General features: G+C 53.2%; 1 protein-coding gene and 1 pseudogene across 2 annotated transcripts in view; both read right to left on the bottom strand.

The window, feature by feature from the left end:
• The window catches only part of AP3B2 (adaptor related protein complex 3 subunit beta 2), a 31,114-nt gene extending 17,734 nt beyond the window's left edge, over positions 1–13,380 (bottom strand). Inside the window, exons 1-4 of the mRNA XM_081114721.1 lie at positions 13,061–13,380; positions 4,345–4,420; positions 3,724–3,798; positions 3,352–3,447 (exon numbers count right to left, since the gene is read on the bottom strand). Coding sequence (XP_080970847.1) covers positions 3,352–3,447; positions 3,724–3,798; positions 4,345–4,420; positions 13,061–13,173 — 360 coding nt within the window. The 5' untranslated portion in view covers positions 13,174–13,380. The remainder of the gene's footprint in view (positions 1–3,351; positions 3,448–3,723; positions 3,799–4,344; positions 4,421–13,060) is intronic.
• Positions 539–2,100, bottom strand: LOC308535777 (26S proteasome regulatory subunit 4-like; annotated as a pseudogene). Its single transcript has 3 exons — positions 1,628–2,100; positions 855–1,407; positions 539–598 (listed from the first exon to the last, which is right to left on the bottom strand). The product of its transcript is annotated as a 26S proteasome regulatory subunit 4-like (transcript).
• Positions 13,381–22,696: the final 9,316 nt, after the last annotated feature.

Below are 22,696 nucleotides of genomic sequence, written 5' to 3'. Positions count from 1 at the left end.
CTCACATGGATGTTTCTCTCTGTGTCTCTCCCCAATCCTTCTACTCTCTCTAAAAATCTATGGAAAAGTGTCCTCAGTTGAGGATTAACAAAAATCTCTCTATAGAAAAGCCTAATATGCAAAGTGTCCCTTCGGGAGTTCTACCTACTGGGAATTCGATTGCTCGCTATGATGTGCACTGACCACCAGGGGGCGGCGTGGAACGAAGGAAGGCCGGCAGCTGGCATCCGCTAGGGACCCTGCCCGTGCACAAATTTCATGCACTGGGCCTCCAGTAAATATATAAATAAAAATAAACAAATAAAAAGCACTAGTGTGTATTTTTTCTCTTTTTTTGCTTAAGGAAGAGCTTGCTTTATTGGGAATGGAGTGCTGTGCGTAGGGCTCCTACACGTGGTGCTCAGGAAGGTACACAGGGCACAGAATGTGTTGCTAATGAAGAGCAACTGGAATGGGCTCCTCTGGGCAACTTCCCAGCACCTCCCTCCCTCTCCCCCAACTGGGCATTCCTGACCACTTCCTTGAAGGCAACTGTGGTTCACTGGAGATAGAGTCCCTCAGGGGTGCCTTCTTGTTTTTTATACAGAACACTAGAGGCCTGATGCATGAAATTCATGCATGGGTAGGGTCCCTAAGCCTGGCCGGTGATCAGGGCAGATCTGTGGGGCGATCAGCGGGGTGATTAGGAGGGGGGTCCTGCTGGCACCCGCCTTGGCTGGCCTGGGGCCTGTGTCCTGGGGGCAGCTCCTACATTGAGCGTCTGCCCCCTGGTGGTCAGTGCATGTTATAGGGACCAGTCGTTCCATCAGTTGTTCCACCATTTGGTCAATTTGCATATTAGGCTTTTATTATATAGGATAGCCTTCATTTGCTACTTTCATTCTAGGTTCCCTCAAGGCCCTCAGACCAGCTTCTGTGCAGATTGCCTTGATGTCGACACCAGCGAGGTCACCCTTAGCTGTGACCACGTCGTCCAGTGTCCCGTCATCAGCCAGCATCCTTCTGCTTGTGTGGACCTGGAAGATGAGCTTCTTGGTCTTTTCATCTGGCGGGGGAACCCCATCTTCCTGTCAGTGTGGCCTGGTCTGATTAGTGCTGGATCCAGAGTTCCTGTTCGGTTTGTGGCCATGATGACTTTTACGTCTCCCTTGAATCAAATCCACCCAACTGGTTCAACAGCTCCAACATTGGTCACTGAATTTCTCTCTCACCTCCGGAGTTTGAGTCAGACCTTTTTGTCCCAACGGCATCAACTTCATCAATAAACACAATGGAAGGTACATTTCTTCAGCAACTCGAAACAATTCCCGAATGAGTTTGGGGCCCATCACCTAGGCACTTCTGAATGAGTTCAGAGCCAACAGCTCTCAAGAAAGTGGCTGAGGTTTGGTTTGCTATTGCTTTAGCCCAGTGGTTCTCAGCCTTCTGGCCCTTTAAATACAGTTCCTCATGTTGTGACCCAACCATAAAATTATTTTCGTTGCTACTTCGTAACCGTAATGTTGCTACTGTTATGAATCGTCATGTAAATATCTGATAGGCAGGATGGTCTTAGGCGACCCCTGTGAAAGGGTCTTTCGACCGCCAAAGGGGTCGCGACCCACAGGTTGAGAACCGCTGCTTTAGCCAATAAGGTTTTACCTGTGCCAGGTGGACCATAGGGAATGACGCCCTTAGGGGGCTTTATACCCCCATCCCTTCATCATATTCAGGAAGCTCCACAGATTCCTTAATTTCCTGGATTTGGTTGTCCAACCCCCCCCCCCTCCACCCCCACCGTGGGGCCTTTTCCACCTTCACCACCGTGACCAAGGGGTCCGTGTCATCCATCAGCACCCCTATCACATCATGCACCTTGTGGTTGAGCAGGACAGAGCAGCCTGGTCCCGGCAGGTCCTTGTCCACCAAGGAAAGAATGCGGACATAGTGTTCTGAGCCCACAGATGTAGACATGATGGTGTGATTGTCATCGAAGATCTCTTCTAAGGTCCCCACCGACATTGGGGTTCCCCTCAGATCATCCACCTTTGATCTTTCCTCCTCTTGCTTTTCTTTTAAAGGCTTCATTTGTTCCTGATTTCTAATGAATTCTTCCCCCATGAGAAGATAGTCTTTAATTCTAATTTCAATCATTTTAGCCGGCACTGCGTGTGAGGTGTGACCAGTGGCAGTTTGCTGGCAGCATCTGGTCCCTTTGTTTTCTATTTCTTTTTCCAACTCTGGTTGGTACGGGAGGTTCGTATTTCTTTTTCTTGTCCTTGTCATCTCTCTTGTCACCTCTAGGACCATGACCATCACTATGACTATAACCTATCTTGCCAGGAGTGTGTATTTTCTTAGAGTAAAATCATATCACATTCACTACTAAAACCTATTTTCCTTTTAAAAAAACAACAACGCATTTTATCTGGAAATGATTATGGATTCACAGGAAGTTACCCCAAATCCCCAGTTAGGTTGCGTATGAGAGGCAACCAAAATTGATGTTTTTCTCTCACATCAATGCTTCTCTCTCTCTTTACCCTTCCCTCTCTAAAATCAATAAAAACACATTTTAAAAAATAAAATAAATAAACAGTGTGGGGGAACCAGCCTCCCTCCAGTATAAAGGGCTTGACTCCTCCCATGTCCATTTCCGGAGGTGATTTCCCTTCCCAGCAGCCCCAGAGAAGGGAGCCAGGTCTTTAAGGAGCTGCTTTGCATACACTGGGCGTCCGAGACCAGGCTAAACAGAACGAGGAATCTGTTCCAGCTCTAGGGGAATAGCTGGCTGTGCTGACCTTCCAGGAAATAGGTCACGTGTCGTGTCCTCTGCGCTCCCCGTGGAGTCCACCTCCATGTCTGAGGCAGCCCTCCTGCAAGGCCACCTTCATTGCTGTCCTCTCAATGCGGCTCAGGAGTTTCCTGTAAACCTTTAGTTCCTCCTTACCCAGTTCCAGGTCACAAGATTCCCAAGTCACTGTTCTCTACAGACACCTGGGCCAGGTGAGCCTGCGGTGACGAGGCTCTGACACCCAGAGGTGAGGACCCAGGTGGGCAGCCCCCCTCCCCTTAAGGAGCTTGACCTGTCTGCCGGGCTGTGGGCCCCAGGTCCTTTACACCAGTGGGGCGAGGGCCAGCGGGGTCCACTGTCAGGGGTCCAGGGGTTTATATGTGAGGCAGCCATTAACACAGTCAGAAGACAAGAGACACCCACATCACCTTTCCTCTGACTCTGACGCTCCCAACCTTGTGCAGGTAGTGAAGGGCCCCAGAGCTCAGCGCCCCCCCCCCCCAACCTCCGCCCTGGACCCACTCCTCCAACCAGCACCATCCAGGCCCCGCCCCAAGGAGGCACGCCGAGACACTGACCTTGAGGCCGCGCTGGAAGGTGGAGATGGACAGCAGGGCCAGGTCTTGCTGCTCCTCGGCGTAGCGCACCAGGTACACGTAGACCAGCTTCTTCACCTGGGGAGAGCGGGTTTCCAGCAGGGACCGGCGCCCCGCCCCGTGGATGTCCTCACCCAGTGGGCTGCCGTCTTCGGGGACAGATCCCTCCAGTGTAGAAGAGCATCCCTGGTGTGCCCACCCGCCTTCTCTCTGACCCACATCTAGCTCAGGGGCATGTGGACAGTGTCTCTTCCTGGACCAGGGACATTTCTGGGCAGGGCAGGCCCCCGGGGGCTGGAGGGCCCCCTTCCTCACCCCTGACCAACAGGACACCCCTTGCTGGGGAGTGCTCACCTCTATGTTCTTACAGGCCACATTCTTCACCACAGCGGGAAACAGGTCTGAGGCATTCTTTCCCCGGGCGATCATCTGGGTGGTGAGGTCAAGGTCAGCAGGAGGAGGAGAAGAAGGAGGAGGGACGGGGCCAGCATTTAATAGGGGGTGGTCCACAAGGGGTCATGCTCTTTGACCCCAGGTCCCTTCCCCAGTGAGGACCAGAGGGCAAGGGTATGATAGGAATGAGCAGGTGGAGGGATGACCTGGGAGGCCTCGGCCAGGTAGGGCGGGAGGTGAGATAAGAAGAGGCAAGAAACCCTAGCCGGTTTGGCTCAGTCCATAGAGCCTGCACTCTGAAAGGTCCCGGGTTTGATTCCGGTCAAGGGCATGTACCTCGGTTGCAGGCTTGATCCCCGGCCTTAGTCGGGGCGCATGCGGGAGGCAACCAACCGATATGTCTCTCTCACATTGATGTTTCTCTCTATCTCTTCCCCTCCTTTCTGCTCTCTCTAAGAATCAATGGAAAAATATCCTTGAGTGAGGATTAACCAAAACAAAGAGGCAAAAAGTTGGGTCAGAGTAAGAAGGGTGTGCAAGGTTTCTCCAGCCCCCTCCCTCCCCCTTCCCCGCCACCCTTACCGCCACAATCCTCTTCATGGCCTCCAGCTTGAGGGAATCCTTGTTGCTGTCCAGCATCTCCTTCAGGTCATCGTGCCTGGTGGGAGGCACAGGGGGTCAGCGGAGGCACAGGGTGGGGGTGGGGCTATCAATCCGGAGGATCCAGGCGGAAAGAAGGGACATGGGTGGGGCTGGCTCGGGCAGGGCCCCATCAGAGGGGAAGGGAAAAACAAGTGGGTCAGACAGGGATATGGGTTCAACTGTGTCCCCCTCAAAAAAGAGATGTTGAGCCCTAGCCTGTTTGGCTCAGTGGATAGAATGTCAACCTGCGGACCGAAGGGTCCCGGGTTCGATTCTGTCAGGGGCATGTACCTTGGTTGCAGGTTCCTCCCTGGCCTGGGCCCTGGTCTGGTTCATGCAGGAGGCAACCAATCATGTGTTTCTCTCACATGGATATTTCTCTCTGTCTTTCCTTCTCTCTTCCACTCTCCCTAAAAATCAATGGAAAAATATCTTTGAGAGAGGATTAACAACAACAACAAAAATAGACATGTTAAAGTCCTAATTCCTGGGCCCCAGAAGGTGACTTTATTTGCCGTTGTAAGTAGTAGTTAGGATGGGGTCATACTGGAGTAGGGTGGGACTAGTGTTCTTATAATAAGATGGCCCTGGTCGGGGAGGAGACTGCAACCGAGGTACATGCCCTTGACCAGAATCGAACTTGGGACCCTTCAGTCAGCAGGCTGACGCTCTATCCACTGAGCCAAACCCTCTAGGGCAGCGGTTCTCAACCTGTGGGTCGCGACCCCTTTGGGGGTCGAATGGCCCTTTCACAGGGGTTGCCTAAGAGCATCGGAAAACACATATCTAATTACATCTTGTTTTTGTGATTAATCACTATGCTTTAATTATGTTCAATTTGTAACCATGAAAATACATCCTGCATATCAGGTATTTACATGACGATTCATAACAGTAGCAAAATGACAGTTATGAAGTAGCAACGAAAATAATTTTATGGCCGAAACCGGTTTGGCTCAGTGGATAGAGCATCGGCCTGCGGACTGAAAGGCCCCAGGTTCGATTCTGGTCGGGGGCATGTACCTGGGTTGCGGGCACATCCCCAGTGGGGGATGTGCAGGAGGCGGCTGATCGATGTTTCTCTCTCATTGATGTTTCTGACTCTCTATCTCTCTCCCTTCCTCTCTGTAAAAAATCAATAAAATATATTTAAAAAAAAAGAAAAAAAAAGAAAATAATTTTATGGTTGGGGGTCACCACAACACGAGGAACTGTATTAAAGGGTCGCGGCATGAGGAAGGTTGAGAACCACTGCTCTAGGGCTTTATTAACATTCTTAACTTCAAAAAGAAGCAACAAGAACTTATTCATTCAATTCATTCATTCATTCATTCACCACTCAACCAATACTTTGTTGCTAGGCTGCCCCATGAGTCTAGGGACTGAAATCTGGGACTCTGGTCCGTAGGCCGACGCTCTAGCCACTGAGCCAAACCAGCTAGGGCCTATTTGAGATTCTTGATGATACATTTAGGCTTCTAAGTTCAGCTACATCAGCCTCCGGGATCCTGGGCCCTCCCGAGGAGTCAGGCCGGAGTCCTCGCCTGTCACCCTGAGGCAGGGGCCTTCCCTGGGAGCAGGGAGGTTGGAGGTCTCTTTAAACTCTGGGTGTTCTCTGGAGCAGAGCTCCTCACACCCAGGTGTCCTCGCCGCACCCACAGATGCCACAGGCACTTGCCAGAGACACACCCCCCAGGCCTGTGCTGGGGTACCCCCACCGCTCCCCCCCACCCAGCTTGCTACACACACTCCAGGCCCCTGAAGGTCCCAGGCCCTGGACCACGGAGAACTGAAGGGGGAGAAAGGAACCACTGGGTGTAGGCAGGAGAGCAGGCAGGGCTGTCGGATGCCACTAACACAGACAGAGGGGCCCCTCGTCATCCTCGCTCTCACCAGGGAATGTTCCCCAGAGGGCGGGGACGGGAGAAGCACAGCAGCAGCGAGGCCCTGAAACCTTACTCCCTGAGGTCAGATCCCCTTACGCCACTCACTGACCTGACCCCTTGTCGGGCCTGAGGGACTCTCTGGGGTGAAACAAGCATCTGAGGCCAGTCACGCTCCCCCCTCACCCCCATGTTCGAATTCACGAGCTGGGAAAGGCGGGCCACACTCTATCCGAGCCTGATCCCGTCCCTGAACCCCACCTACAGCCCATTCCAACCAGGACCTGGGGGAGGGAAAAGGTCAGTGTGGGACCTCAGCCTCCATCATTTTACTCTCCTCCTCCACTCAGAGTTCTGGGGAGTTAGGCTCCTCGTCACCTCCTCATACTCAGTCCCCACCGGGACCCGAAATGCCAGCCCAGTCCTCCTCCCCCGAGCAGGTGGGACTCGCGGAGTCTGGCCGGAGTGGCAGCGGCCCATCCCTCGCCTTCCCGGGTCCGAGATGTGGCCCCTGGGGTTCCTCTGTACCGGAGTGGCTGGCTCTGACTCTGGCCTTGGCCGGGCTCTGGGCACGGTCCTTCCAGGGGCGCTTCTGAGGCTGTGTCTTCCTCGGGGGCCTGTAGCCACCGAAGCTCCTCGGGCTGCAGGGCCTGGTACCAGGCTGGGGGCCCGCCCTCGGGGGTCAGCACGGGGCTGGCAGCCTCCTGGTCCGCCCCGCTGGCCCCTCGGGCCCCCGTCCTGGCCACGGCCGCTGGGAGCTGCAGGAATCGCTGCATCGGGGCCGGGTCCTGCTCTGGGATGGGACTGAGCTGGCCAGGGAGCTGGGGACGCCTGTCACTGTCACCAGACGGCCCGCCCCCGAAACTCAGAAACCGGACACTGGCAGGGAGACAGGCTCTGGTTTCCTCTTCGCAGCTCAGAGACAAGGACTGAGGAGGGGCGGAGACTGGGCGCCGAGCCAACCTCAATCTCTGAGCAGGAGGAGGCCAGAGGTCCGGGAGCTGGTTCAGAGGGAGGTTGAGGGGTGCCCTCCTCACCTCCACTCACGCCCGGGCGGGACCTCTGCCTCCCCAGAACTGCTCGTCAGAAACCTTGCGCACCCTTCTTACTCTGACCCAACTTTTTGCCTCTTTGTTTTGGTTAATCCTCACTAGAGGATACTTTTCCATTGATTTTTAGAGAGAGCGGAAAGGAGGGGAAGAGATAGAGAGAAACATCAATGTGAGAGAGACACATCGGTTGGTTGCCTCCCGCATGCGCCCCGACCAGGGCCGGGGATCAAGCCTGCAACCGGGGTACATGCCCTTGACCGGAATCAAACCTGGGACCTTTCAGTCCGCAGGCTCTATGGACTGAGCCAAACCGGCTAGGGCTTCTTGTCTCTTCTTATCTTACCTCCCGCCCTACCTGGCCAAGGCCTCCCAGGTCATCCCTCCACCTGCTCATTCATATCATACCCTTGCCCTCTGGTCCTCACTGTCTCTACCCTGCCAGGGGTGGTTGGCTTTATTCACTGTATTTCACATTGCCTCAACCCTCCTCAAGTTCCCACCCTCAGCTTTGCCTCCAATAAAATCCCTCACAGCTCCCAACATCTATGCTCCCCTCTCCCCCCTCCCACCCAAGCAGAGCTGGTCCGCCTTGAAGCCAGGCCATTCCTCCCACTCAGCTCTAGAAACATGCCCCCCCGCCCCCCCCCCCGCCCCCCCAAGGATTTGTGCCTCCTTCCATTCCCTTCAGCCGCTCCCACTCTACTGGCCCTTTCCCAACTACAGTTAAACTTGCTCTAGGTGCTCCCATCCTAATAAACAAACAACAATAAAACAGACTATGGAAAACAGTATAGAGTTTCCTTTAAAAATGGAACTTGCGCCCTAACTGGTTTGGCTCAGTGGATAGAGTGTCGGCCTGCGGACCGAACGGTCCCAAGTTCGATTCCGGTCAAGGGCATGTACCTTGGTTGCGGGCACATCCCCAGTAGGAGGTGTGCAGGAGGGAGCTGATCGATGTTTCTCTCTCATCGATGTTTCTCTCTCTCCCTTCCTATCTGTAAAAAGTCAATAAAATATATATATATATATTTTAAAAAAATGGAACTTGTGTTTGACCCAGCAATCCCACTCCTGGGAATATATCCTAAAAACCTCAAAACACCAATCAGGAAGAACATATGCACCCCTATGTTCATAGCAGCACTATTTATAATAGCTAAGATTTGGAAACAGCCCCAGTGCCCATCAGTAGATGAATGGATAAAAAAGCTGTGGGACATTACACTGTGGAATACTATGCAGCTATAAAAAAGAGAGATCTCTTACCCTTTGGGACAGCATGGATAGACCTAGAAAACATTACGCTAAGTGAAATAAGCCAAACCGAGAAAGACAAATATCACATGATCTCACTTATTTGTGGAATCTAATGAACAAAATGAACTGACCAACAGCTCTTCAGCTCTTACAGGTGTACCAGTTAACAATGCGGATTTTTTTCAATAGATGGAGTTACACATATGTTGATATATATGTGGTTTGATATGTATGTCAATGCAACAAAATTGACAGCAAGCTTCAAAACTTCATATGTCAAATTTTCTGAAGGTGTTAACATCATGAATATTTTTACGCTTAAAAATGTCGAATTTCATGCCAAAAAAAAAATAAATAAGAGCATTTGCGGGAAGTTTTAATTCATTACTTTATTTTGAAGAAAAGTGCTGCTGAAAGTTATCGTATACTTTGGGAAGCTTATGGTGAACATGCTCCATCTCAAGATACTTGTGAACGCTGGTTTAAATGCTTTAAAAGTAATGATTTTGATGTGAAAGACAAAGAACATCCAGGTCAACCGAAAAAGTTTGAAGACCAACAATTACAAGCGTTATTGGATGAAGATGCGTGTCAAACTCAAAAACAACTTGCAGAAAGATTAACGTTGCTCAGCAAACAATTTCCAATCATTTACAAGCAATGGGAAAGATTCTAAAGGAAGGAAAATGGGTGCCATATCAACTGAACGTAAGACAAATGGAAAACCGAAAAGTCATCAGTAAAATGTTGCTTCAGTGGCACGAAAGAAAGTCTTTTTTGCATCGAATTATGACTGGCGATGACAAGTGGATTTATTTTGAGAATCCCAAACACACAAAATCATGGGTTGATCCAGGTCAACCATCAACTGCAAGGCCAAATCGCTTCGGAAAGAAGACAATGGGATGGTGTGGTGTATTATGAGCTTCTAAAACCAGGTGAAACCATTAATACTGATTGCTACTAACAACAAATAATCAATTTGAAAAAAAAAATAATCAATTTGAACCACGCTTTGATCGTGAAATGACCAGAATGGGCCAGAAGACAGGGCAGACTAATTTTGCTTCATGATAACGCACCATCACACACTTCAAAACCAGTTAAAGACATGTTAAAAGATCTTGCCTGGAAGTATTAACCCACCCACTATATTCACCAGACCTTGCTCCTTCAGATGAACCACTTGTTCCGATCGATGGCACACACACTTTCTGAGCAGCACTTCAAAACGTACGAAGAAGTGGAAAATTGGGTCTCTGAATGGTTAGCCTCAAAATAAGTTCTATTGAGACAGTATCCACAAAATACCTGAAAGATGGGGGAAATGTGTAGCTAGCGATGGACATTACTTTGAATAAAGCACTTTTGATATTTCTCTTGAAATTATCATGTTTTCTTGGATTACAAAATCTGCATTATTATTTTTAAATACATTTTATTGATTTTTTTACAGAGAGGAAGGGAGAGGGATAGAGAGTTAGAAACATCAATCAGCTGCCTCCTGCACACCCACCACCGGGGACGTGCCCGCAACCAAGGTACATGCCCTTGACCGGAATCGAACCCGGGACCCTTCAGTCCGCAGGCTGGTGCTCTATCCACTGAGCCAAACCAGTTAGGGCTAAAATCCGCATTATTTACCGGTACACCTGTAAGAGCTGAAGCAGGGAGGCATGAAACAGACTGATATGCCTCAATGTGGGGTTGGGGGGACGAGAAGAGATAAACCAAAGAACTTATATATTTATATACATAGCCCATGGACAGGGGTAATATTGTAGGGAAGACCTGGAGAGGTGGGTAGAGGCTGGGAGGAGGGAGAAAAGGGGGGGGGGGCGCGGGACGGGGGACATCTGTAATATTATCAACAATAAAAAATAAATTAAAAAAAATGACAAACCTCCCTGAACTTGTGTTCTCCTCCAGCAACTCTTTCCCTCCTTCCCCTTTCCACTCAAACTTCTTTTTTTTTTAAAAAAAAAAACAAACAACAACACACATTTTTATTGATTTCAGAGAGGAAGGGAGAAGGAGAGATAGAAACATCAATGATGAGAAAGAATCACTGATCGGCTGCCTCCCTCCTGCATGCCCCCTACTGGGGATCGAGCCCACAACCCAGGCATGCGCCTGACTAGGAATCAAACGGTGACTTCCTGGTTCACAGTTCGATGCTCAACCACTGAGCCACACTGGCCGCACCACTCAAACTTCTTGAAAGTGAAGTTCCCATTCACCGTGTTTTATTCATTCAGCTGCTATTCACTTATCTATCACTTTCATCTGGCTTTAGATGCTGATTAGAATTTAGGACTGAGGGGTCATGGTATCTGCAGCTTACATGATTCAGCTAAAAACAAGTATGACTAGGTGGCTGGACAAAGTGACTATGGCCCAATGTCAACAATGGTTGAATCGAGGTGAAGGGTGTACACATTATTGCATTACTCACTCAACTCATCTGTATGTTTAAAATGTTCATAATAGGATGTTGGGGGAGGAGGGGGGAGGAATGATCTAGCTCCTCCTCTGACTTTGCCAGAACTGGTCTCCCAGGGCAGAAGGTGGGGAATGAAGCAAGGAGGGGTTGACCTGCTCTTTGTCAAACCAAGGGTCACAAATGTCTTCCCTTGTCTGACTTGACCTCAATGGACACTGACCATACTGGTCACTTCCTTCTTCTTTAATCCATGTTTTATTTTCCTCCTACCTTTTTTAAAAAATATTTTTCATTGACTTCAGAGAGGAAGGGAGAGGGGGAGAGAGAGAGAGACATCAATGATGAGCGAGAATCATTGATCAGCTGCCTCCTGCACACTGGGGATCGAGCCTGCAACCTGGGCATGTGCCATGACAGGGAATCCAACCCTGACCTCCTGGTTCATAGGTTGACACTCAACCACTGAGCCACGCCAGCTGGACCCTCCTGCTTTTTGGTTTACTTTCTGTTATCTTGAAACACGTCTCCCCTGCTCTCTGGTCACCCCCAATATCGGTGCTCTAGTTGAACCCATATACCCTCCCTGAGTTAATCTTCACTTCCTTCTGTGGCCTTAGCACCACACACACACACACGCACACACACACACACACACGCACACACACACACACACCTACTGGAATGCAAATCCTAATATCCAGCTACCAACTCGACTCGAATGACTTGAGTTTATAACGTCAGCATGTCCAAAGCTGGGCTCAACACTGCTTGAAACATCTTTATTTCCAGCCACACCGAATAGCACCACCATCCATCTGGCTGCAGTCACTAGTAACCTGAGTATCATCCTTATCTTCTCTCAGCCCCTTCCTCTCACCTCTTTCCAAGTTAGTCATCAGGTCCTGGCTTCTGCCTCCTCAAGAGCCCTCAAATCCTCTGTCCCTCCCCTATACCAGGCCATCACATATCCTCCTCCCTACTTCAACACCCCCCCCCCCCCCACAACCCCAACACACACACACTTATCTCTGGATCAATCCAGCACACACTCCAATCTCTTCTCCACAGTCCAGCCTGGGATCCTTCTAAAATGCAAATCTGATATCAGTAGAGCACCCCGCACCACCACCCTGAAAAAAACCAAAAACCTGGCATCTCCCCACCCTCATTTCTGGTCACTACAATGGTTTGCATGGTGGTTTGTATGGGGATTCCGGCCCCACTGTACCTGCACCTACACAGCCTGTGATCTGACTCTCCTTTACCTGCCCACCTTTCTCCAAGCTCTGCCCGTAGCATTCCTCACTCTCCACCCTCCAGGCCAGGGACCAGCTCCTTCCGCCCTCCCACTGCCCACTCTACACTGAAAATCCTCTGTGCCGCCTTCTAGAGCAACTCGAGGACAAGGATCGGCTCACGTTCATGGCCACATTCACAGTGACTAGGATGACACTCCACACAGTGGGCCCTTATATATGCTTGTTACAGAATTTACGAATAAATGAAGGAATAATATGGGAAGGGAAGGTGGGGCTGAACTACAGAAGCAGTGCACCAGGTAAGAGATGAGGGCGAGAACCTGGGGCTGAGAACGAGGGAAAATGGATTTGTAGGAGGAGCCAGGCCTGGAGGCTCCCAGTCTATACCCCGTCGCCTTTCCTCGCCACCTCTGACCCCTCCCGAGTTCTTTTGGAATCAGCCTGCCTTGTGGGGAAAAGGTAGGGAACCTGTAATCCACACACGCAGAGAAACCCTGGGGCGGGAGGTCGGTCCGGGAACAGAGGGGGCTGGCCCATCCCCCACGGCCTCCCACCCCGTCGCGGGCCCCAGGTCCGCCCCTGGGTGGGGAGCTGGTGTGAGGCCTGGAGCGCAGCAAACAGGGGCTGCGGGTTCAGTCGCGTGGCCAGGGTGGGGCCTGGTGCGCGGTCGCTGTCCATGGTGCCGGTGCGTCTGCGAGGCGAGGCGCAGGCGCGGACCCGGGAGGCCCCAGCCCCTGCCCACCCTCCGCTCGGCTCCCTCACCGCTTGTAATCGGAGGAGAAGATGCCGCCGCTGGCCGGGTCGTGGCCGTACTCGGGCTCCCCTGGGCCCGCGGAGCCACCCTTGTCCTCATTGTAGGCGGGGGCCACCGACATGGGGTGGCTGGGGTGCGCGGCCGCAGAGGAAGGGGGCGCAGCGGGCAGGCGAGGTCTGTGGCCGAGGCGCGGGGTGCTGTGTCCGGCAGAGTGCCGAGGCGTGGGGTGCTGTACGCTGCAGAGGCCCAGCCACGGAGGCGCAGGGAGTGAGCGATTTATCAATCAGGGCCCTGGCGGAGGTTCTTAAAGGCACCGGTGCCCGGCCGCGGGAGGCGTGTCCACGGAGGGTCTGCCCCGCCCCGCCGCTTCGCAAACCCCTCCCTCCCCAGAGGATGTTGCCTGCCCCAGGGGATGCCTCTCCAGGTTGCCAGAGGGTGCAGGCTGCTGAATTGAGGATGCGACTACGTTCTGGGGGTGCAGGCCGCCTTCGCCTGCCCTCCCCCCCCCTCCCCACCTGGCCCCGGGGGACCCGCCTCTCGGGGCTGTGCTGATCCCAGACGCCAGCGCAGATGGATGGTCACCTACTCAGCGGAAGGAAAGAGGGGGGCTGAAGAGAAGGCTGTGCCTGAAGGCTGGGGGGGTTTAGACCATTGCACCAGAGACTGACCACAGAGACCAAAGACGCCAGAGAAAGAGACAAGGACAAAACAGAGGGGCAGTGAACCCAGATTCCGCCTTTGGAAAATAGTTTCATGGCCATTTCTTTTCTTTTTTTTTTTTTTTTAAAAAAAAATATATTTTATTGAATTTTTACAGAGAGGAAAGGAGAGGGATAGAGAGTTAGAAACATCCATCAGAGAGAAACATGGATCAGCTGCCTCCTGCACACCCCCCTCTGGGGATGTGGCCGCAACCAAGGTACATGCCCTTGACCGGAATTGAACCTGGGACTCTTCAGTCCACAGGCCGACGCTCTATCCACTGAGCCAAACTGGTCAGGGCTAATGACCATTTCTTGAGGCCTCCATGGCATTCTGGAGGGCCTGAGGTCAGCCTAGTCCAGGGGCAACTCCATGTCCACTGACACCGAGGAGGGAAGGGAAAGAGAAGAGGCTGGGAGAGGGTCTGGTGCAATCATATGAAGCCTCCAGCTCAGCTCCCAAGGGACCAGGCACCTCAAGGAGAGATGACCTGGGTCTAGAAGGAAAGGGATGGGATCTGGCTGGGCCTGAGTTTGAGGCACCGGGTTGGCTAGGGGGGTAGCTGGGGTCTCTTGGCTGGGCTTGGGGGAGGAGGTGAGAAGAGTTTGTGGGGCTGAGTCTCAATCTACAGCAGTGGTTCCCAACCTTTCTTTGGCAGTGCCCCATCTAAGCATCTCTAACATCCTGATGCCCACCCCACATAGAATTCTTATTATTCAAAAAGTGAGCTCCCATTCACATGGAGGAAGCCTAAAAGGCCATGAACTTGGTCTGAACAAGCTTCCCAAGAACATGGCATCCATGAGAGAGAAAAATAAAAGAACGAAAGGACAGTTGAAGGGCTGAGAAAGAAATCACTAGAAATAGTTAAAAAAAAGAGAGATAATATGAAGTGATATGAAAAAATAGCAAATACAGTTCAAAACATAATAGAGAACTGAAATGCATAAATATGTCACAATATATATTTATAGACTGTATATGAGACCCCTAGAACCATAAGAAATGCAAAAAAGCCACTGTTAGTAACTCATTCTCAAATCGCCCCCTTAAAAATTCAATTGCCTCCCTGTGGGGCGTGTGCCCCACGTTGGGACCCACTGGCCTACAGACTAGGATGCCTGTGTCTCGGTGAGCCTGGTGGAAGTGGGCGGGGCCCAGACAGGAGGAGCAGGGCTCCACAGGGAGGTCCCCCAGTCGCAGTGGGTTTGACCAGGACCAGGGCAGTGCCTGGAGTGAGAGGCTGGGAGGCTGCAGTAGAGCTGTGGGTGGGATCTCTGAGCTGTGGGCAGGCCTAGTTTGCTTCTGGGGGATTTCATCCTGCTAGACTCAAGCTGGCCTTGAGGCCAGTGGGCTGGGCGGGTGCAAGGGTGTGAGTTTTGCAGGAACACAGGGGTGAGCTGCCGTTGTTAACAGGCTCTGGAGGCGGGTGAGGTCCTGAGGGGGTGGCTCACCAAGCTAATAGGACTTGGATCCGTTTGCAGGGTGTCCGGGCTGGGCTCCAGGTAGAGCAAGTACAGCGCGAAGTGCACGCAGGTTTTTTTTTGCTGTGCGTAGGGTGGTAGGGAGACGGGTCCGCGTCCACGCCACTGCGCCTGCGCAGCACACGCCACAGCGGGCGCCGCCCCTGCTTGAATTCAATGCCTTCGCAAGAGCCCAAGAGAAAGTGCGGCCCGCGCCCACCGGGAGTTTTGCCAGCGGGAATGGCCAGATGGGTACGGATCACAGCCCGGCTTAGATCACGTGATCGTGCACCCCCGAGATCGTGCACCCTCACTTCCCAGGACCCGGGGGTGAGTGCCTAAGCGCCTATTTTGAGAAACCTGCGGCCCCAGCTCGGACCACGGTCTCCCTATCCCTGTGGCCCGCCCACTGGTGGAGCGGGACTCGGGTGGGCGGTCTTCTTTGCAGACCAGGCCTCTGCTTCAGCCGGAAACTCTTACCCTCGAAGCGGATGATCTCTCCGTGGCCGCAGTACACCCCCACGTGGGCCCCGCACCAGCGTCCCGTGGGGGCCATCAGCCTGAACAGGAAGAGGTCTCCAGGCTCGGGCTCCCTGCCCTCCAATTCCACGGTCTCCAAGGGCTGACCCAGGAAAGCCTCCGAGAGGAAGAATTTAAGTCACGGCCTGTGAGGAGAAACGGACCAGGAGTTTGCACCAGGGGGCCACCTCCTCCCACCAGGCGTCTGGTTAGATGGTCTGCCCAGGGTTCAGGGAGACCTGGCTGGGGGACAGGCCCAGGGTGAATGTCCTCACTACCCCACACCTGCCTCCCTGTGCCGAGGAACCCCGAGTCCTGGAGATCACGGGTCAATCCTGCCCTGAGCCACCCCTGAGAACCCCTCAGTTTCCAGCAACTGGGACCTCCTCTTCGGCCAAGTCTTCTCATCTCCAGTTCCAGCTACTCCGTTATCTTCCCCTCCCCTGCTCGCGGACCCCCTCCCCAACCTTCTCCCATCTTGCTACGACTCCCTGGAGGAGGCACCGTGGACAGTGTCAGCTGGTACCTGGGGTGACAGATGTCCCGAAGGAACAGAAACCACAGAGAGATCTGCCCCCAGGACCCCTCTACCCACCTCAACAGCAAACGTCTAGTGAGCACTTGCTCATTTGATCCTTAATATATATAATCCGTTTGATGGATACAGTAGCCCATTTTCAGGATAAGGAAACAGGCTCAGAGGTTGCCAGAAAGTACACGGTATGTGTCTTATGCCCTTTGTACTACACATCGGTCACCTCTTACCTTCTCTTCCTCTACAAGGAAGTGAGAATGCATTTAGCTCGCATTTCTCCTTCCTTCACTGAGGGCTCTGGGACTTGGGAGGAGGGCCTCACTCCCTGGGCCTGGGCAAGGGTGAAGGAAGGGCCTGTTGGGCACGCGCTCTGGCAGAGCAGCTGAGAGACGGAAGTGACCCGCCACCCCTGGGTCTCTGGGTCTCTTTGTTGGACGGGAGTGGGTTGACTCCAGCTGATTTGATGTGGGTGGGAAGGACCCACATAGAAAAGGGGAGCAGGGCTGCCCAAGCCCACACTGCAGAGTGCCAGCCGCTATGTTCCTCCCATCCCTGACCCCCTCGGAAGTTCCCTCTGGCCCCAGTCCACAGTATCCGCCACTGATCACCAGGTGAGTCTCATTTTCCCACACGGAGCTGTTGGAAGATCAGGTGACCAACTCCTCCCAGTTGGCCTTGGGACTTCCCAGGTTTTAAAGTAGAAAGTCCCACATCCAGGAACCCAGGAAAACCTGGACGGTAGCTCACCCGGGGCTCAGGTTCCCTCGTGTCCATCTCCCTTGACCTCAGGAGACCACAGGGAGGACCCAGTGTGCACAGTCCTGCGGCCATGCTCCTCTGCACTCCGCCTTGGTTCCTGCTCCTTCCTGTCCGCCCCCTGCCCACTGGGTGAAGCAGCAGTCAGAGCTGTGGGAGAGGGTGCGCTGTCCTGGCACCTGTGGGGGCAGCAGGCACCCTACCTGGGGAGAAGACAGGCTGAGGGCTTCTGGTCCAGTTACCCGGGAGGATAAGCTCATCTAAGGAGGAAAAAAACAGCAGCTGTCACAAGCCGCCACCCCTCCTGCCTCTCCCCTCAGGCCGGGACTTCTGCGTGGCTGTGCGTGTGATACACCCATGGGTCTGTGCTGCAATATCGGGCACAGGACTGGCAGACCTAGTCCTGGCTAAGCCATTTTTTACAAATATATGTTTTTATTGATTTCAGAGAGGAAGGGAGACGGAGAGAGATAGAAACATGAATGATGAGAGTCATTGATCGGCTGCCTTCTGCATGCCCCACATTGGGGTTCGAGCCTGCAACCCGGGCATGTGCCCTTGACTGGAACAGAACCCGGGACCATTCAGTCCACAGGCCCACAGGCTGATGCTCTATCCACTGAGCCAAACCAGCCAGGGCTATACCACTTTTTTTATATAGGACATCTTGTTCCTCTGGGCCTCAACTTCCTCATCTGTGAACTAGGGATAATAAGCCTAAAAGGCTGGGCACCACTGAGAGTTCTTTGTGAGCTGGACAACGGGGAACAGGCAAGGTTTGTTTATCTTAGATTTGCCCCTGAGTTGGGCATCAGAGGAGGAATCGGGGAGAGAAGCCATCTTTTCAGCTCAGAGGAGAACAATGGGCCCTCAGAGGCCGGCTGCCTCCCTCTGACCCCTGCTCCAGAGTCTCAGGGAATCACCCAGCTGGAAAGGCCCTGGCTCTTCCGCTGCAAGTTCCCAGGGGGGAGAAGGGGGGAGGGGAGAGGGGGAGAGGGATGAGGGGAGGAGGTACTCCGGCCAGCAGCAGCCGGGCCCCTGGACTCAGCCAGGGTCTGGGTGAGAAGATGCCCATTCAGATAGTGGATCTAGGTCCGAGGTGTTGCTCCATCCATCATGGTGACATTGATTGCCAGACACTGCGCTACAACCCATTTGACCCTAACAACGACGTCACGAAAGATACTGTTGTTGTCATTCCTGTTTTCCACATGGGGAAACTGAGGCTAGGAGGGGTGGCCAAGGTTACAAACTAGTCAGTGGAGGAACCAGGATTCGGGTCCAGGCAGCCTGGCTCCAGTGCCCGTGACCCTAACCGCTGCACAGTACTGCCTCTTCCTGCTGCCAGCCAATGAGCGCTGCCCTTCCCCAGACCCCATCACCAGGAGGGACTGGCCCTGTGCCCGTCCCGCCCTGGGGAACCTTTCCCCTTGGCTTCCAGTGACAGGAGCGAGGCCGGGAGCTGTGAGCAAGAACCCAGGGACGGACAGCCCCATCCCGGGCACCAGCCTGAGAATGCTGCCCAGCCTATCAGAGCCCCTTCCAGAGGCCTGAGTTCTTCTCCTCGCCCTGACGCCTTCAGAACAGAGTGGTTGGGGTGGCCCTGAGACTGGGTGTGGGGGTGGCAGGCAGTCTCTGGGACCCAGGACCCTCTCCTTCCCCCAGAGGCCTCTGCAGGACCTCAACCCAGTGGGGTCCTGTCACTGAGCACAGGCCTGGTGGGGCTCTGTGGCTGTGCTCTGACCCGAATTTCCAGCCCCTCCCGTCCCATTTCAGTCTCATCCTGGACAAAAGTTCCTCTGTGAGAGGCAAGGTTTTGGGGTCAGTGCTCCCTGCTGGCCACCTTCAGTTAGAAAAAGGGCTGGGGCAGCCCTAGCTGGTTTGGCTCAGTGGATAGAGCATCCGCCTGCAGACTGAAGGGTCCCAGGTTCGATTCTGGTCAAGGGCACATGCCCGGATTGCACGCTGGATCCCCAGTAGGGGGCGTGAAGGAGGCAGCCAATCAATGATTCTCTCTCATCGTTGATGTTTCTAGCTTTCTCTCACTTCCTCTCTGAAATCACTGAAATATATTTAATAAATAAATAAATAAAAAAGAAAGAAAAAGGGAAGAAAGAAAAAGGGCTGGGGCCGAGCAGGCCCTTCCCACGAGCCCCCAGCACACCCTGTGGTGGCCTTTCCTTCCCTTACAAAGCCTCTGGTCAGAGTGATCCCATCCCGCAGCCCAGCCCCAGCCCCAGCAGCTCACCTTGCAGCAGCGCGCTCCACACCTTGCTAGGTGCTCTCCTGTGGCCAGAGCAGGGAGAACAAGGGGTCTGGTCCGCCCCTCAGGCAGATAAAGGAGCCAAGCAGGAAGCCCTGAGGACCTGTTCTGAGCATCACAGGTTAGGCCAGTCTGGTGGCAGTACTTCTTGCTCCCGGCAGCCTTGGGGGCAGGTGACAGCCAGATAGTGTGAGGCTAAGGTTTTTGGTTGGGTAACTGGTACCCTCACCCACCCTCTCCTCCCTCCTCCTGGTGTTCAGCCCCCACCCCATACTTGCTTGTGCCAGCCCTGCCCCTTGTGCCTGCTCTCTGAAGGGGTCCTTCTCCCTCACTGGCCTCCCCAGGGCACTCAAATGCCACATCCACCATATACCACATCATACAATGTAGTTCTCTCTACTAGTATATATAATACAGTTCTCATCATATAACTGAGTTCTCTATTCAGCCTTAATAGGGCAAATAATTCTAAATTAAAAATTTTTCAGACTATAGAAAAAATAACTCCCTAATTTAAGGGATCTAGTATAATTTCAAATACACCCCTCTGATTAACACAGTTCCAAAAAACCCTACATATCAATCTCACTCATAAAAGATACATTCTATGTCAGAATGGCTATCATCAACAAATCAACCAACGACAAGTGCTGGAGAGGATGTGGAGAAAAAGGAACCCTCGTGCACTGCTGGTGGGAATGCAATCTGGTGCAGCCACTATGGAAGACAGTATGGAGTTTCCTCAAAAAATTAAAAATAGAACTCCCATTTGACCCAGTAACCCCACTTCTAGGAATATATCCCAAGGAATCAGAAACACCAATCAGAAAGGATTTGTGTACCCCTATGTTCACAGCAGCACAATTTACAATAGCCAAGATTTGGAAACAAAATAGTAAAAGTGCCCAGCAGCTGATTAGTGGATTAAAAACTGTGGTACAGCTACACAATGGAATACTACGCTGCTATAAAAAAGAAGGAATCCTTACCACTAGCAATAGCATTGATAGACATGGAAAGCATTATGCTAAGCGAAATAAGCCAGTTGGAGAAAAATAAATTATCACATGATCTCACTTATTTGTGGAATATAATGAACATAAACTGATGAACAAAAATATATCCAGAGACAGAGAAGCTTCAAACAGACCGTCCAACCTCAGAGGGAAGGCAGGGGTGTGTGGGGGCAGGGTTAGAGATCAGCCAACTTGTGTGGCACAGCGTGAAGTGGCTGCAAGCTAAACAACGCCAAGGATTGATGGACGCCACCCGAAACTAGCAGGAGGCAAGGACGGGATTTACCCGGTTGCAGAGGAAGCGTGATCCTGCTGACACCTTCTTTTCGGATTTCTAGCCTCCAGACCTGTGAGAGAACAAATATCTGTTGTTCAGGCCACCCGGCTTGTGACAGCCTTAGGAAACTAAAACAAGGACTATGATGATTTCTAATTGGTCTGCCTGGCCCCACAGTGGAGCGGACGGCTACGGAGGTGCTATGTGAAACCAGACAACCAATGGGTCCGGGCTGCCTGTCATTACGAGAGCCAATGAAGCAGAGACAGGGTTGAATCAAATATGAGTGTTTATTCCAATACTGCCGGCAGCATGGGAGAGCAGCAGGTCACCCACAAAAATCCGCTTGCCTCTCTCTGTCAGCCAGCTGCTGACATGGGGGAGAAGAACGACGATTACATGGGAAAGTTGGCACCGTATAAACAGGACAGGTTACAAGTCATGCGGGCTAGGGGGGTGGGGGTCGCAGAGGGCACCACCCAGGTTAGACTGTGCTTTTTAAAATCAGAACAGGACCATCACGGTTAACAGGGCATGATTAATATTTATTTTATTTTTTATAACTAGGGGGCCCAGTGCACAAAATTTGTGCACCTGGGGTGGGGGTGGGGTGTCCCCTCAGCCCTGCACCTCTTGCAGTCCAGGAGCCGTCAGTCACACGCCCTTAGTGCTGCCACGGAGGCAGGAGGCTCCAGCCACTGCCTCACCAGCCGGTGAGCCTGGTAAGCCCGGTGAGCCCGGCTTCTGGCTGAGCGGCGCTCCCCCTGTGGGAGCACACTGACCACAAGGGGGCAGCTCCTGCATTGAGCGTCTGCCCCCTGGCGGTCAGTGCGCATCATAGCCACTGGTGGTTCCTGTTCCATCGACTGCATATTAGCCTTTTATTATATAGGAAGCTAGTCCCCAATATTATATATATTTCTGCCCCTAACATACTAGTCCCTCCCTTGCCAGCAGTAAGAGTCCAGGATAACCTGGCGCTTAAGGGCGCCTGCTGACAGGATTGCACAGCCAATGGTCAGTAAGTGATGGGCTTTCTTTTTTTTTTTGTTTGTTTAATCCTCACCCGAGGGGTGGGGGGAGAGGGAGGGAGAGGGAGAGGGAGAGGGAGAGAGAGAGAGAGAGAGAGAGAGAGAGAGAGAGAGAGAGAGAGAGAGAGAGACATCCACCTGAGACACATCTGATTGGTTGCGCGCCCCAACCAGGGTATGGAACCTGCAACCCAGGCAGGTGCCCTTGACCGGGAACCGAACCCGCGACCCCTCGGTGCGTGGGCCGCGTTCTAACCACGGGGCCCACCGGCCAGCGGTGGGCATTCTTACAGCAGCTTGTGGGGCTACACGGATGCACAAAACACAGAGAAACTAAAAGCGAGTGGTAGGCGGAGCTAAGCACGAAACGGGCTGCTGAGGGGAGGTCGCCCCGAGAGGAGGAGGGAGTTTTGAGGCGATGGAGCCTCCGAGCCGCCCTGCCGGGCCCCGCTGAAGGGCTCCAGGCCCTCTCCCCACGCCTCGCACCCAGCAACATGACCTCCTGTCCGGCTGTCTCTCTGTCCGAGCCCCGTGGGTGACACTGGCCAACTTCAGGGACAGCGCCCCGCCTCACTCCGTCTGAGCCCGCGCGCCGCGTCGGTCCCCTACGTCATCACGCTGTTCGGGGGGCGGGACTTCCTCCCCACGCCCCGGAAGCGGGGAAGGACTCTTTCCCGCGGTGAAGGAACAGGGCTTGTGATGGAGGTCAGATGCCGGAGGGCTGCCTGCGTCTGTCGCGTAGAGTAAGGCCGCTCTCTGGCCACCTGGCGGGGCGGGTGACAGCGGCGTCCTCGTAGGCGGGCGGGTTTCAGGGGGTGCGGCGGGGACCCCGAGTTTAGGGGACGGGTTGGCGACACCAGCGAGCGTCCTAACTCATCCTAACTCATGGTGCTCAGCTGTCTCGCCCTCTTCTGAGAAACGAGCCGGTAGCGGTGGTGGGGAGAGGCGTGGAAGGGAGAAGTACACAGAGTAAAGTTTAATTTTAAAAATTCAGCCGAAACCGGTTTGGCTCAGTGGATAGAGTGTCGGCCTGCGGACTGAAAGGTCCCAGGTTCGATTCCGGTCAAGGGCATGTACCTGGG

Source organism: Myotis nattereri (genome assembly GCF_964212035.1).
Source record: "Myotis nattereri genome assembly, chromosome: 21".
NCBI lineage: Eukaryota > Metazoa > Chordata > Mammalia > Chiroptera > Vespertilionidae > Myotis > Myotis nattereri.
The sequence above is the reverse complement of the archived record's forward strand: the minus strand, read 5'-3'. Positions and strand labels throughout refer to the sequence as shown.